This window comes from Schistocerca nitens, chromosome 11, assembly GCF_023898315.1.
Source record: "Schistocerca nitens isolate TAMUIC-IGC-003100 chromosome 11, iqSchNite1.1, whole genome shotgun sequence".
NCBI lineage: Eukaryota > Metazoa > Arthropoda > Insecta > Orthoptera > Acrididae > Schistocerca > Schistocerca nitens.
In genome coordinates this window covers 59,200,888-59,216,916 of record NC_064624.1, presented here as the reverse complement: position 1 = coordinate 59,216,916, position 16,029 = coordinate 59,200,888, and the positions used below count along the sequence as shown (strand labels likewise).

Genomic DNA, 16,029 nt, shown 5'->3' with positions numbered 1-16,029 from the left:
CATAATATCAGTACTAGAAATAGGAACAGCAATCTACAGAAAGACCTAAAATCACTTACCTTGGTCCAAAAGGGGTTCAATATTCAGGAACATGCATTTTCAATAAACTGCCAGCAAGTCAGCAACCATTAAAAACTTGGTTTCAGATAAAGCACGGTTTACAGTGTGTTTGAAAGGCTTTTTGATACAGAAGTGTCTGATTCCACCCGTCATCAATATGCCGAAAATGGCTATTTTAAGTGTGTCTATGACGTCACTACATACACATGGCAACAAACACGAAGATACATATAAATAATACTATAACATCTCCCACCAAAAATACAATCGAACCAACGGGACAACTGCGGGAAGTTGGGGGTTTTAGGGTGAGGAAAAGCTAGTAAAAAAAAAAAAAAAAACACACCATGATCCCAAAACACAAAATGAAGAACAAAAAGAAAAAAATACAGCATTCTGCTACACCAAGAAAAATCTGCAGGAATCGGACACTTCCCTTGAACAATATAGGTCAACCATAGGTGACCATACCAAAACACCAATACCCACAACTAAAAGTACGAAAATTGGAATCGGAAATTTCCCTTGACCTACATAGGTCAACCTCAGATGACTATACCAAAACATTAACACGTACAACTCTGAAACTGGTAATTGGTTATTTCCGGTGACCTATATAGGTCCACCACAGCTACTGATACCAAAAAAACACCTACAACTGCGAAAAATAAAACCACAATCCCAAAAGTCCACAAATCAATCATCCCTACATAAATTAAATCACATTCAATCCTCCATAAATACACAAAACGTCACAGCTAAAAAAAAAAAAAAAAAAAAAAAAAAAAAAAAAAAAAAAAAATTGCCACCAGCAAATTCCGGCACTGCAAACTAGATTCCCCCCCCCCCCCCCCCCCCCACACACACACACACACACACACCCACACACAACTCATAAACACGGTGCCATAATGACATTCTACACCACAACACCTTTACGTCGAAGCAGATGGGTGGTGGAATCGGACGCTTCTATTGACACCTCTTTCTACTCTGTAGATGAATATCTTAACAGAGACTGATAGACCAGCTTAGGTAAAAATCTGCTATATTTCAGTTTTGACAGCACTTGGTTGCAACAGTCAAGATCGGGTATTCTGTGTATGATAACTTTATTAAAAGTGCGTAACTGTGTTTTATTCAGACAGTGTATCAGTTCTGTAAATATTAGCAGTTGCTGTAATATATTCACATATTTTGACAATCTTGTGACAAATGATGAGGATAATAATTGTTATATTCAACTGTATTATGTTATACTTTCTGACATGTTATATGTCATTCGCGATGGCCAGCGGCTATTTGCGAAGAAGTACGTAAATATTTGTTCGCTTCAGTAACTAACGTCTCTGAAATATCACTGGGGTCTAAGACTGGAGTCACTGTGACAGGAACACAGTCACATAGTTATTCCATTACCAACTTCCAAGTTACCTGTAATGGTAGCCCGATAACTGCCGGAGAGTGAGAACTGTGAGCCAATAACGATAACTGCCAGAGGAAAATACCGATCTCTGACAGTTATTTCCATAGTCGCTCAAATTCCTTATGGTACCTCTCTTTATACTACCCGTCCAAGCTAAATTGACATATGAGGCGGTGGCTTAAGGGAACGACCGTACTTGTTAATGCCTGTACTGCAGCTCCTATCAGTCACTGCTCGGACATTAACTTTATTTAATTGTTTGTGCTAAAAGTAACGAAGGCGCACGATATAGTACACAGTTCTTATCAACAGATGGTGCACAGTCTCACAGTTATTCCCACGGTCTATAGAACGCCTTCAAATGGTCTACCTTCTCCTTCGTTCCTAGCCAGATCTCCGATGAGTTGACGGGAAAGCGTAGTACGATCTTCGGTCAACAGATGGCGCGAGGCACTGTTGACATTAGTTATTGAAATAACTGCGTGTATCAGAGGAACAGTTATCGCAGTAACCGTTACTTCTCAGTAACCGGTTATTTCTATCAGTTACGTTATTTTTTGCCACCTATAGAAGAAACTGTTTGCTTGCTAGTTTTGATGATGCCTGCAGCGGGCTTTGAATACACTGCATTGTGACAAGATTTTTTTGAGTGGGCAGAATTCTTATGTTTGTTCTGTTGCAAACATACGGATTGTACGTGACTTTTGTTTCCACAAGTGTAACACTTGTGTTTGTCTAGACGGACAATCTCGGTGTTTGTGCCGTGAATAGCACTGAGGGCACGACTTAATTCTGTTCACCTGTTTAGAGAACTGTTTACGTGGCACGGCGTGCGCATCCTGTTGGTGCCTACTGGGCCAGTCGCGAGAGACGATTCGACCCGACAAATTGGTCGATGCTCAAATTCGTTGGCGACTATACGGCACCTGAATCGTACTGATCTAGAATTTGCACTACGTGATGAAATGATGGATTTGACTGTTTCAAAATCTGTTCTCTAACTCTGACATCAGTTACACTGTACACGATTGCATCACGCAACATAAAATCTGAATATAAAGCACCGCAAGCACATTTGAATTTGCATTTCCTCGTCATACCCTGTAAATCTGTTACTCGCTTGCGGTAAGTTTATTCTGACCTTTTCTTGCAATGAAAGAATTGGTACCTAGCCGCCACATTCACTCGGTAGTCATAATAGTTACTTAGAGAATCTACAACCTGACTGTAGGAAAGTTCACTCAGAATAGCTTTAGGGAAAATTTTTTGAATGACACAAAACACTGCACTTCCTACCATTGACAAAAAGTGTTGCAACCACTCTAGCCAGTCCTCTTCTTTTTCGTTAAACTGGCAGATGGGCGGTACGGCACTCGGAGTTACAGTTGTTGCCTGCTGCGCAGCATTCGTTTGGTTTGTGAGGAACTGTTGTATGGTATTGAAAAGGAATGCAATCTGCTTTGTCTGAAACTGAAACATCCGTGTTAGCTGTGTTTCATCTATTGCTTGCAGCTGAGATGCCTGAGCAAGGGGTGTGAGAGGTGGGTTGCTCATTTTGGAATAGCCAAATGCAATAAACAGGCAACGCGAGTAATAAAAATAAGCACACGAGCAAAGACAATTGCTGCAATACCCACCTGAAAACTCTGAATAGAATAAACACTATAAGAGGCACTGTTAAAACAGGTTAACACACCCCTGCAAAGAAGACACAAGTAGAATTAAGGCACCAACAAAACACAAAAGCCCACGACGAAACAAAATTGTGACAGCCAGGCTCTGGGTGCGAAATGTGGACAGGTTTTCGCTTTGGTATTCGTTCTTACACCTCGTCACCAAATACGTAGTGTCTGGCGAGCCTGCATACTCGGTTCGCTAGACAGTCGATCGAGCTAGTTGTATTCTTGAGTTTTATTAAAATAAGAGAATAAGAAAATTACAGCACTTAACTTTGGCAATTACTCAGGTGTCGCAAGTAAAAGGCAACACACAAAATAATCAGTCCTCTTCAGTATAGACAATCCCGAGTCTGTGGTGCATAGAGATTACAAGCGAAGTGACTAGAGTTGATGCTGCACTCGTAAACGCTAATCTCGTAGCTGCTAATGGGGCGTCGCCAGTCGGTCTCGGCGCTTACGTCCTCTTCACGTAGGGGTCACTGCTGTCACGTTGTCGTCCTGGAAGGAGTTCCGGTCAGTGTGTGATTGGCTGACTTCTTCTCACAACCCTCTCTTCCCTGTCATTCCTGACTGGTGTGCTGACACTTCAGTTTAGGCCGTAACAGTCAGTTTACACCATAACAGTTGCTAGAATATTAGGGACGTGCAATCAGTGTACAAAAGAGATCGCTTACAAATCACTCGCGCAACTGGTTCTAGAATAGTGCTCAGGTGTATGGGGCCCGTACCAGATAGGACTAACAGGGCATACTGAATTCTACAGAGAAGGGCACCACAAATGGTCATAGGTTTATTTAATCTGTGAGAGTGGGTCACAGTGATACTGAAGGAACTGAAATGGCACACTCTTGACATACCTGAACTATTAACAAAGTTTCAAGAACTGGCTTTAAATTATCAGTCTAGGGGTATACTACAACCCCCTACGCATCGTTCACATAGGGACCGTGAGGATAAGATTAGAATAATTACTGCACGCTAAGAGGCCTTCGACCAGTCATTCTTCCCGTGCTCCGTATGTGAATGGAACGGGAGGAAACCCTAGCAACTGATACAGTGGGATGTTGCCTTTGCCGTGCACCTGACAGTGGTGTGCTGAGTATAGATGTAGATTTAGGCTTTTGGTAGTCTTTAAACAGATCTCTTGTACTTAGTATTGTCCAACTTGTATGTGACATCTGAACACTCCTCGCCTACTCGAGGATTTCCACTGGTGTCAAACTGGCGAGACCTTGAGGACTGGTCTTCTTTCTTTTTTTTTCCCATACAGGGTTTGAAGCTCAATGCCTTGACAATTTCCTAAAGTAGCATTACACACTTCTGAAAAGCACTAAAGAAATTGACTTTTACAAGTTTCCGAATGCTGTTAGGACCGTAAGCATTAAAAAAGTTTCAATATTTTTTAATACACCCACCCATAGCTGTGTGTGTAATTCTGGTCTTGTAATTGTGAGGTTGCTGGTTCAGTTCTTGGTAGATGCATTTTAGTTCTTCTTTTATTTGAGTCCTGTGCTCGTTAGCAAATTGAAATGTGAAGTAACAAAAGCTGAAAAGTAATCTTTTAACGAAAGTAGCAACTTATTATTAATCATAAATCACTTGAAAATGTCAGTGTTCTTAAAAAATTGAAATTTGATATAAAAATTTAAAATGTAAAATAGAATTATTTTATTTATAAAGATTACCAATAAACAAAAACCTAATAAAAAACAGGTGTTAATATATATTATTTTTCACTTGTCAGTAGACATTTCAGATCTGTGTACCAAATTTAATTAATTATTAATACATGCAATGAATAATTAAGAATAACAAGATTGTATTTTTATCTAAAAATTATAATTCAATATTTTTTAATTAACATTTTTATTTTACGGTAAGTATACACTGCAAGTAAAAGCAGAAAAAGTAGTGCCTACGTGTTTCGAGCAAGTAATCTCACAATGATTATACCTGAATGCTACATGCATTGATATTCACTGTTTTACTATAAACATCAGTTTTCATAATTGTTGTTGTGAAAATGTCTATTTGCTGGCCAACCTTTTTGGCTGACAAAATTTGAATTGCTAATAACTAAGAGACTGGTAATGCATAAAAGCAGTGGTTGAGCACAGACCGGATTGTCATGTCTGTGCAGGTTTGTCATGCGGTATTTGTTTCGCTTGTGATGTCGTCATACCAGTGTAGGCACATGCACGTGATTGTTACTTTGTGTAAAATTATTGCGTAGGAATAACATTTATCTGGACATTGATTCAGGCATCATTGTGAAGAGTTTGCTGAGCACTGTTAGGACCCATAGAGAGACAATAAACATTCTTGCCTGAATATAAATGAAAGTCAGTATTAAATTGAAAATTACAATAAAATGAAAGATGCCATCTTATGTGACTCATAAATATGCTCGGAATTTTAGAAAGTGCAACACAGGAGAAAGCCCACGTCGAAAGGAATCCGAGAAGTGTATTATTTAGCGAATGTGACACATTTGGCAGTATCGAAAAGACAATGAGAAAATGGTGCAAAGCAATTGCATAGCTGGCCCATCGGTCATACTGTGGCTAGGTGATTTATCTGTTCTTTAACCATTATACTAGTCTGTGTAAACATTGTATTAGAGATATTGGTAGTGAAATTACATACTATTATAATGCTCTTCTTAGGATTTTATTGTGATGTTTTCACGAAAAATCTGTGGCGTGGCCCCAACTGCGTACACAGGATAAAACCATCTTCCCTCATACTGCAACCCCCCCCCCTTCCACCCCCAAGTGTAATTTATAAATATGTCACACTGTGTTTGAGAAATGTATCATATTGCTTTAGCAGGGTGTATACGACCCGGGAGGAAACCGGGAAAAACCCGGGAATTTTTTAGAATTCCGGGAACTTTTCCTTGTTTTAGTCACCAACTAAATTTTTTTTTTTATTTTGACTGGTAAGAACCAATACTCTTAACGAAGGATATTACTGTATCCCGTTTCTGCAGAATAATGCTGCAGCAAAAAAACATGAACGAGAGAAAAAAAAAAAAAAAACGAAAATAAAACTTAAGTTGCAAAGGAAATGCACCATATACAACAATAAAACACTGCTCATACAAGTGTCTGCCAACCAAAGTGTGTCAAAGGCTTTAGGAAGAATATGCAGTGCTTCCTAACAACAAATTGCCTCTGATGAGCGCGACATGACAGCTGTTTACATTTGATTCATTTGAGCAGTTGCAGGCTCTTGCGGATGCGCAGTTGAGTCGCCTGTGAGTAGTACGTTCTCCCGCTTCTGGCTACAGATGTGTGGCTGGGCGCCACTATCTAATTGCTCCGGTTCGGAAACATTGTAGATCCAGGGCTGATGCATAGAGCAGTCTTGAGTTGTAGTGGGGAGGTGGGTAGTCTCCACGTGACCTGTGTTTACGTTTAGTGATTTTGCTGTTTCCTCTTCGTTTATTGCTCTCGCATTAAATGAAAACAAAAATCGGATTTCTGTGTCCGGGAGCTACCAGATGAATTAAAATACGTTCGCATAGTTACCGAAGGCTAAAATATGTTACTAGTTTCACCTTTCTGACAGTCAAGCGTTAAGCACATTACAGAACAATGAAGTTATTTTTGTCGGTTTGCTAAAGAGATTTGGCTTTTATTAATATTTTGCGCTGAGGCAGTCAATTTATTTGAAACGAAGTGTTTAAATTCACAATGTTGGCTAGTTTCAACTATTCGCTGCATTTCAAGTGCCCGTTTACCATCTTCTAGCTCGTATGGCATTATGCCATAATAAAGAACCAAACATGAGATAATACAGTACTGGTACTCAAGAAAATTTACATCCGAATCTGGACATACGAATGTGCACTTTAAGCCGAATTATGCATTTTAGTATGGTTCACGAAATTCCGATGATCTTGAAGTATCCTTTGAGGTCTTGTTTCTTTTATGACATAATGCAAGATCTTTTAATGTTTTACACGTACGAATGTGCGGGCTTCCTGCGTCACCGTAGCTGCACAGGCGCAGTGACGCCTGTTATCTGGCGCTCTCTGGCAACTGCTGAAATGAACCAATTTCTAGCAGGTCACGGAAAAATATTACGAATGGTGGTTTGAAAAGTGTTACTTTCAAAGTAAATTTCCTTTTACGCAAGATGAACTATGTGCGAGAATGTATGATGAATTTCTTAAATCACAGAGCGTTTGACTCTCATCTAAAAATCAACTCTTTGAGGATGACCACGTAGAAGAATTTCGAGCCCAGAAGATCAGACCTTTACGTCATTATTAAAAATGTTATTGGCACATTTGTGTGACGTATCTTAAAGTGTAACGCGCAAAATGATCAGCATTATATGTGGAAGTTAAGATTTTCTCGTAGCTTATTAATCTTCTAGCAAAACTATGTATATTAATTTAAACCATTAACCTTTCTTTTTGTGTGTCCGTGCTACTTGGTTGACTACCCTACGTGTCCTGTGCTGTCATCAGCTGCCGAGATCACGTGACATGAGCTATGGCTGGCTTACAAAAGCGCGTCGCAATCTTGATTTCATTGCTTCGGAATGTAACATGCAGTGTTTGGTGGAATTCGAATTTATACCTCCGTAAAATGAAGAAATGCAGCCTACATTTTGCTGCACATCAAAGATCTTTCTAAAACATGTTTTTTTTCCCCCCCTGGGTTTCGTTTCCTAAAGTGCCGGCAAATCCTACGTTTCTGTAGAAAACCATAAACATTCCAACGATTGATAAGTTTTACAGTGCCGAGTAAAAGTATACTTTCATTTAATACGGAAAATGTGTATTTTCACCCGGGAGAAAGTGTATTTTTAATCGGGAAATCCGGGAAAAATCCGGGCATTTTTTTCCTTGTCCACGTATACACCCTGTTTAGTCCTGTAAATAAGAGACCCAGTGCATAAGGTCCTCTTGTGAAATCAGTGGTTTTGGAGCAGGTTATTTGCATGAAATGTTGGAAGTAATGACGGTATGTCACCTGACTGTACTGAATGTCTGTACACTTGCACGCCATCTTCCCACTGTCACGCAGAGTGCTGATCACATTGTCAGGCTCTGTGCATTGGTTCTGTAATTTGAGTTGCACTGTTGCTGAAACACAAACGTACTCTGATAATTTGGGCTTATTTACTATGCAGACATGAGTGGTAAGATAAGAACAAATGATTCACTCACTTTCTCTATCTGTCCCGCAGGCGCGGCAGACAAGGTCGGTCGGCAGGCGGCGACATCGGGACCTGGAGCTACGGCAAGTCAGCCTTCGATTTTCAGCTCTAGTGCCTCATACTCGAAAGCGACTACTACAGAGACGGCAGCATCTCCATTTGCTGCAGCGGCCTTGTCACAGAGTCAGACTTCTCTGACAAGCCCCGCACCTACTCCGTCGTTTGGATCCGCCCCGCAGAAAGGGATTTTCGGAGCCACTCCGACTACGACTGTGGCGACCGCACAGCAGTCTATATTCGGGGGTGCCGTGGCACCGGTATTCGGAGCGGGTAACGCCACCTCCTCGCAGGCACCGAAGTTCGGTTCGACAGCTGCGACTACTCAGTCTTCGGTGTTCGGAACTTCAGTTTTTGGCTCTACGACGCAGAACCAGTCACAGACGCCATCTGGCACAAGTAATGGTTCTCAGGTTTCGACATTTGGATCTGGCACTACGGCTGCTACTCCGACCTTCGGATCTGGCACTACGGCTGCCACTCCGACTTTCGGATCTGGCACTACGGCTGCCACTCCGACCTTCGGTTCTGGCAGTACGTCAGCTACTCCGGCCTTCGGATCTACCGGTACGGCAGCTACTCCGGCCTTCGGATCTACCACTACAGCTGCTACCCCGGCTTTTGGATCTGGCACTACAGCTCCTGCTCTAACTTTTGGATCTGGCACTACTACTCAGGCACCGGCCTTTGGAGGTGGTACGACATCTCAGACCCCAGCTTTTGGATCTGCAGCAACATCTCAGACCCCGGCCTTTGGATCTGGTACATCCACCCAGGCCCCAGTCTTCGGAGCAGGTACATCTCAGGGCTCAGCCTTTGGATCCGGTGCAACATCTCAGGCTCCGACGTTCGGAGCTGGTACATCGTCTCAGACACCGGCCTTCGGAGCCGGTACATCGTCTCAGACCCCAACCTTCGGATCTGCTACGACGACACAGACACCAACTTTCGGTGCAATTCCTACAAGTCAGGCACCCGCTTTTGGGTCTGCCACCACAAATCAGCTGCCAGCATTCGGCTCGAGCTCTCAGAATCGGCCAGCAGTATTCGGATCGGTCACCACGAGCCAGGCACCGGCTTTCGGAACTGGGCAGACACCTGCGATCGGTGCCGGCAGTTCTGGTCAAATAGCTGCACCCGGTTCCAGCAGTCAGTTGGCAGCATTCGGAGCCAGTGGAACTGGTCAGACGCCTGCCTTCGGATCTAGCTCCGGACAGACTCCCACTTTCGGCTCCAACACCGGACAAGTGCCGACATTCGGATCCGGTTCGTCCGGAAGCACTCCCGCATTCGGTTCTGCAAATCGGGTGACTGTCTTCGGGTCTGGCGCCACACCGTCTTTCGGAGGAGCGAGCTCTGCGGCTGCTACCACCCAGAGTTCTGTGTTCGGGACAGCCACGCCTACTTTTGGCACCAGTGGAGCCAACCGGCCACCTTTTGGCACAGGTTTGTACTGGAAAGTAATGGTTTTGTAGCCTAATGTGCATATAATCTTTGTATTTCATTTGAAAGAGCAGTTCAGTAACTTTCTCACTGAAAAAGTGTGCGCCATAAAGGTACAGATTAAATATAGAGTAAAAAGTCTTGAATGCTTGCTGCTCCACAGTTTGTAAATAATTTTTTAAAGGCCATCTAAACACTACGAACTATGCTTAAAACATTTATTAGCCAAACCAATTTTTGTGTTTATAACACATTGTCACTGGCATATTATGTATATCTGTCGGTTACACATTCTTTGTGAAGTTCAACATGAACTACATATAGAAAGCAAACAACCATGTGAATATTTAGAATACTATTAAAACAGTGCCTATTTTAATCTGTTCGATTGTGAAATCTGTCCTTAGCACACATTTTGTCAAGTATGTTCTTGCTGTAAATTCTTAGGCAGTGACAGCTCTTGATTGCATTTAACATAATTGCCTAAGAATTGACAGCAGCAATATCTACGACAACCAGTGTACTGTGAAGTAGGACAGCTTTCATAATCTAACATATTAACCCCTCACGCTGGTAGTTTCCGTACATGCGTCTAGCATGCTGATGGTAGCTTACATAGCCAGGTGGTATGCAAATGCAGCGTTTCAGTGAGATTTCTCTAGTGCAGAAACTGTATTTTCAAAAGTAATGAAATTTTCAGGAATTGTTAACAATACATCTTTATTACGATTAAAATATACGTTAGCCATCAAAATGAATTTTTGGTATGGTATACCTCAAAATTGTCTTCAAAAGTAAGTCCTACAACGCAGTCTAAGCACCAAAACAATGTTTCCTATTTCTTCTCTGCGGGTGGGATTTTCTCAGTGAAATGCCTTGTTGTGAGCCTTTCAGGTACGGGAAATTTCGAAGGCCGCACACATCAAGGTGAAGCTGCACTTTTTCCGTGAATTTCCAGCAACTGTTGTCTGAGAAGAAGCCTGGAATTTACATGTATTTCTTCCCCCATCCTCTCACTGACGTTATAAACAATAAAAGCATTGTGCACTACAATATTCATTAGCCTTCTAAATGTTTTTGTGTGCCATTTAACACCTTTCTTCCTTTCCACTGGAAAAGGCTGTAGTTTCTGATACTCAAATTTACACTACACATAAACAAATTGTGTTTTGTAATGCATTAAGGCTTTCTTTGCTCTTTGCCCTCTTTGGTTGCTGTAGCAACTGCATCGTTATGGAATGTTGAAATAAAGAACTCTTGTTTTTTATCCATCCATTTTAGCACCATAACACTCTGTGAGTGATATGCTACAAATATACTTTTCTCGATCCTTGCACTTTTCAAGACATCGGGTACCTTCTTCTTGTTCAGTTGCAAGTCTGCTAGCTACATTCATATCTCTTTACTGACGCAAATGCACGCTGTTTTGTAGTTGTCCATTCAGAGTTCTTGGCCTAATTGAGAAGAGGCTCAGCAAGTTTTAGTACAATCTGACTTGTTGTCAGGGTATCTGCAGAAATAAATTCCCTTTTTATCTCAGTTATACTTAAAAATTCTATCAACTTACAAACTTGTGTTGTTTTTGAACAGGTTTGCAATAAAAGTTCTCATACAGAGGGTCCGTTCCAAAAGTGCAAGTAATAAATTATTTTTTAAAATTATTTATTCAGTACCAGTTTAAAATCTTCTCAGAACTTTTCAAATTATTCTCCCCCTGCTTCGAGGCACAGTGGCCGATGCTTCACCCGATGATCGAAGGCACCCTGGAAATCGTCAACAGGGATCTCCTTCAGTGCAGTGGTCGAAGCTGCTTTTACCGCCTCCAGCGTCCTGTGCCGAGTTCCTTTCAGGGTTCTTTTGATCCTTGTGAACAAAAAGTAGTTCACCGGTCCCAGATCGGGGCGGAATGGTAAAAACTGATGTAAACTATTATCAAAATGTAGACAATCAGCAAAAGACATAAGTTTAGAATATGTGTAATATAAACTTCACAGGCAGATACCTTACGTCAATAGAAACTTGTAATTTTGATTAGTCAGAATATGTCAGAAATAAATTTTTGACAAGGAGACTTTTAAAAACAGGGTGTCATCTTATACTTGACTTTATTTATGAAAGTGTTAATTATAACTTTAGGAGAACCCTCATTCTTAATGTTTGAAATACTGGCATCTACCAGTCCACATGCTTCTGCATCACAGGGGAGGACTCTTTCATATGCCAAAACACTGGGAACAAGTCCCACACACTGAACACTCCTCCAAATCGAGCAGAGCTCTGACTGCGATTCTCACATTTCTCTCGATACTTATCTGAGTGTGGAGCTTCTCCAGAATGTTATTCCGTGTGACATCAGTAAGCATAAGTAGGCACAGTAAACTGACTTCTCGGAGTTCTCGTAACTGAAATTGGCGGGCCTGCAAATGCTGTGGTTTTTGAAAGTTATCTGTATCACAAGATCTACCAATTAAAGTCCTTATCAGTATGCACCTCAGTAAAAACTGAATGTTCTGTTTCACTTATCGTTTTTCCTATCAGTTCTAAGGTAATAGTAAAGTTTATGTCCCCATTTGCTAAATAATAGCCTATTTAAAGGAAATCACTCACTAAATTTAGCAAAAATTTCATCGATGAAGGAGTTGTTTACAGAAGTATTTAGCATTTATACTAACCTGTATGTGAATTCTTCAAATCTTCATTTTTTAGAACAGAAAATTTAATACTACATACTCTTACATAGCTCCACAGTCCTGCTCTCCATTTTCTTTCTTCGTTTCGGCGTACTAGAGAGGAAGTCAATTTGACTGTCTCTTTTTTTTCTGACCTTTAAGTGCTGCTCAGTAATTCTGCAACCGTTTCCTGTTTTCATTCTTTTCTCTCTTTGGTTTGTGCCTACCCTGTCTTCAACTTTGGCTTCTGGAAACCTTTGATTGTTTATAGCTTTTCCTTAAACAGATCATGCTGATATAGAGTCACTACTTCACGTCACGGTTGTGACGTCTTTTGTACTTGCTGTTTTCTTTGATAATGAGATCCAGGCTTTTTCTTAGAATTTTTCCGTCTTTGGCCCCAAGTTTCTCCCAGTCACATATAGAGACTCTGGCCAAATAACATTGCAGCAGTGTCTAATTTTGGTGTTTAAGGAGAAGAAAGGAGGAGATTAGTGCTTAACATCCCGTCGACAATGAGGTCATTCGAGTTCGAGCACGAGCTCGAATTGTGTCGAGGAAGGGAAAGAAAAGCGGCTGTGTCCTTTCAAAGGAATCGTCCCGACATTTGCCGGGAGCGATTAGGGAAATATGAATGGTGAGACCCGGGTTTGTACTGCCGCCCTCCCAAACGTGAGAGTCTGATATTTAAGGATTTCGATCTCTTCATTGTAGATGTGTTCAGTTAGTCGAAAGGCCATTTCCATTTTGTTAATATGTGAAATAAATGCTTTTTTATGTGATAAGTTTTTGTCCATTTACCTGTTTATATAAACTTTGGTGCCTGCGTAATTTTTACTAGTCAAACACCCAGTCTCTTGGAGCTGATTTTATGTTATTTATAAAGTGCATCTTCTCAAAAGGAGATTTGAAGCCCACCAGTTGTTGCCCACATCTTTCTTTATTTCTATTTTTGGTCACTGCCAATCAGTACATTGTAATACCTTATGCTGGTGCCGTACGTGTAGATGCAGCAGTATCGGTCCATACTAATACTCGATTGCACCTTCACTGTCAATTGAGTTTCGCTTGTGGACTAAAGCAATATAGCCAGATGACATTGTGCGTGCCCGTACTGTAAGTACTGACTACTGTTGCCGTATGGGACAGCCGTTGTCTGGTGATACAAGTATTCCACTACACTTAAACTAGAAACTTTTACAATTAAAATCCAAATTTGTCAGTGTCCTTTGTGTCTGTAGTTTCTAATCAACTTAGAAGTCATACTACTAAAAATCTCTATTTACTTTTTGGGAAAAAAAGAAAATAAACATTAAAACAGTGTATATGATTTCAAAAATAGTATTTGCAGTTGGTAGTTCAGTTGAGAGTGCATAATCTGCCAGTGCACATCGTAATCATTTGTGCCGCACGTCCATCTGCTTGAAACTTCTGAGAGATAATTTTTACAGACTGCGGGAAGGGCTATTTCAGACAGAGGAAGAAAGTTGAGATCCGAGAGAGTGAAGAAGATCTGGAAACTGAAAGATTCTTGTTATGAAATTGACTAATCTAGTCCAAAGAAATGTAAAAAAGAGGATTGCTCACTAATTTTACTGAAAGTTTCTTTGTTGAAAAAGTTCTTTTGAGGACCGTCGTAGCACCTACACTGTGTGCTATACGAAACCTTTGTGTAATTGTATTTAGCTTCCTCTCATAGTCTTCCATAATGCCTCTCACCGGTCGGTACATTGCTGTCTTTTTCCTAGCACTTTATGTATAAATGCTGTTAATTTGTCCATACTAATACTCAGTTGTACTTCTCATTGTCAATTGAGTTTCGCTTGTGGACTAAAGCAATCTCACCGTGTAACATTCATTGTGGGCCCATGTTGTAAGTACTGGCCCTGTTGCAGTTATTTGGTGGTACAAATATTCTATTGCACTTAAAATAAATGTTTGTGCTTGCTCTTAATCAATATATTACATCAGTAAATGGAAATGGATAGAGTAAATTTACTTTCATGGGATTCTTGTAACTGAAATCTGTGAGCGCATTGGAACTGAGGTTTTACGAGGTTATCTGTGACACTCAATTACCAATTAAAACTCGTACCACTACACACAGCTGTAAAAAATGATTGTTCTCTTTTACTGATTGCTCTCTTTTACTTTCTGTATTTCCTCTGTACTGGAATAGACAAGATTCTGTCCTGAATTGTTAAATTGCAGCCCACGTATTAGAAATTTGTATACCAAATAAATACCACTAAACTTTGAATAATGACTGTAATCCACCCACTTCTCCAAAAAAGAAGATAACAATTCAGATAATTGCAGAGCACTGCACATGCAAAGTTATCCCCAGAATTTTGAGTGTTAGCATTAAATGACAACTAGAGCGAGAAGTCGAGCAATATCGGGGAGACTTCGTATCCAGAAGCAGCTATACAGGACAGATCCCCACTTTAAAATAAATCTTGGCCCATTACAGGAAACAAAGTAAGCCTCTTGCAATAACTGTTTTAGGTTTTATGAAGGCATTTGACAGTGTCTGTGACCTTAAATATTGAAAATCTTTAGAATTTTTGGCCAGTCCCCAAAATTAGTCATAGTGATGGAACTCACCTTAACAACAGAAAATGTAATGTCAGATTCAGAGGAGTATTTTCTGAGTTATTCCCCCCTAAAAACCAGTTTAAGGGGAGTCGGCATGCCCTATCTCGCCAGTGTTAACTTTGCTAACTTTGTGTACCTTTTTTCTCAGGAACTGTTATAGTTTCAAATTTTGTCAGCTGTTTTCAGCATATTGGGAAAAATTTAACATAAATTTCCCTGATTTGGAGAATAAGCCAGTTCTTGTCATTATTCTAGCTCAGTGGCCTCTTTCAGCTGTTTTATAGCATTTCTGAAAATTTGAATGCTACTGGTTTAGTGGTTTGCGAGATAAAGGTACATATAACACCAAAAATGTCAAATGGCAAAAAATACGAAGTAATATATTCTGAAAATTCACAAATTTCTCTTACTTGAGCAGTGTTATCAGGATCACCTTCTGGTTCTTCTTTTTCACCTAGAAACTTTTTTCTTCTTGTTGCCCTTGCTTTTTTTGTATTAAATTCAGCTGCATACTGAGCCTTGCTTACTCACACTTTGTACAGAAGTTGAAGACCTCTGGGGGTGTTAACACTAGGAACAATGTCAAGCCTTTCCATGACATTTAACCTATCCACATGGCCATCATCGAATGAAATAACAGAATCACAGACTCTCCATTTCAACGTTTATATCCCAACAGATATATTCGTAGGTGCACGAGTCCTTACGAGGTTGTCAAACGACTCGTTTCGATTCTCGGTACAACCGTGAAGACTTTTTCTGAGAAGATGAGGCTGCCTCAAGTCCCCATATGTTTGTTTAATTGCTTCCAAAACAGCCACTGTTATAGAAGTTGTGTGGTGATAAAGATCTCCAGTAGCTTGAGCTTTTCTGCAAATATGTTGTGTTGCCCACACAGCTTGTTTCATTTCCTGCAAATTAT

At 40.6% G+C, this 16,029-nt stretch overlaps 1 protein-coding gene across 1 annotated transcript in view; it reads left to right on the top strand.

Moving 5' to 3' along the window:
* LOC126212621 (mucin-19-like) overlaps positions 1-16,029 on the top strand; it is a 135,788-nt gene that overhangs the window by 87,394 nt on the left and 32,365 nt on the right. Inside the window, exon 10 of the mRNA XM_049940050.1 lies at positions 8,371-9,843. Coding sequence (XP_049796007.1) covers positions 8,371-9,843 — 1,473 coding nt within the window. The remainder of the gene's footprint in view (positions 1-8,370; positions 9,844-16,029) is intronic.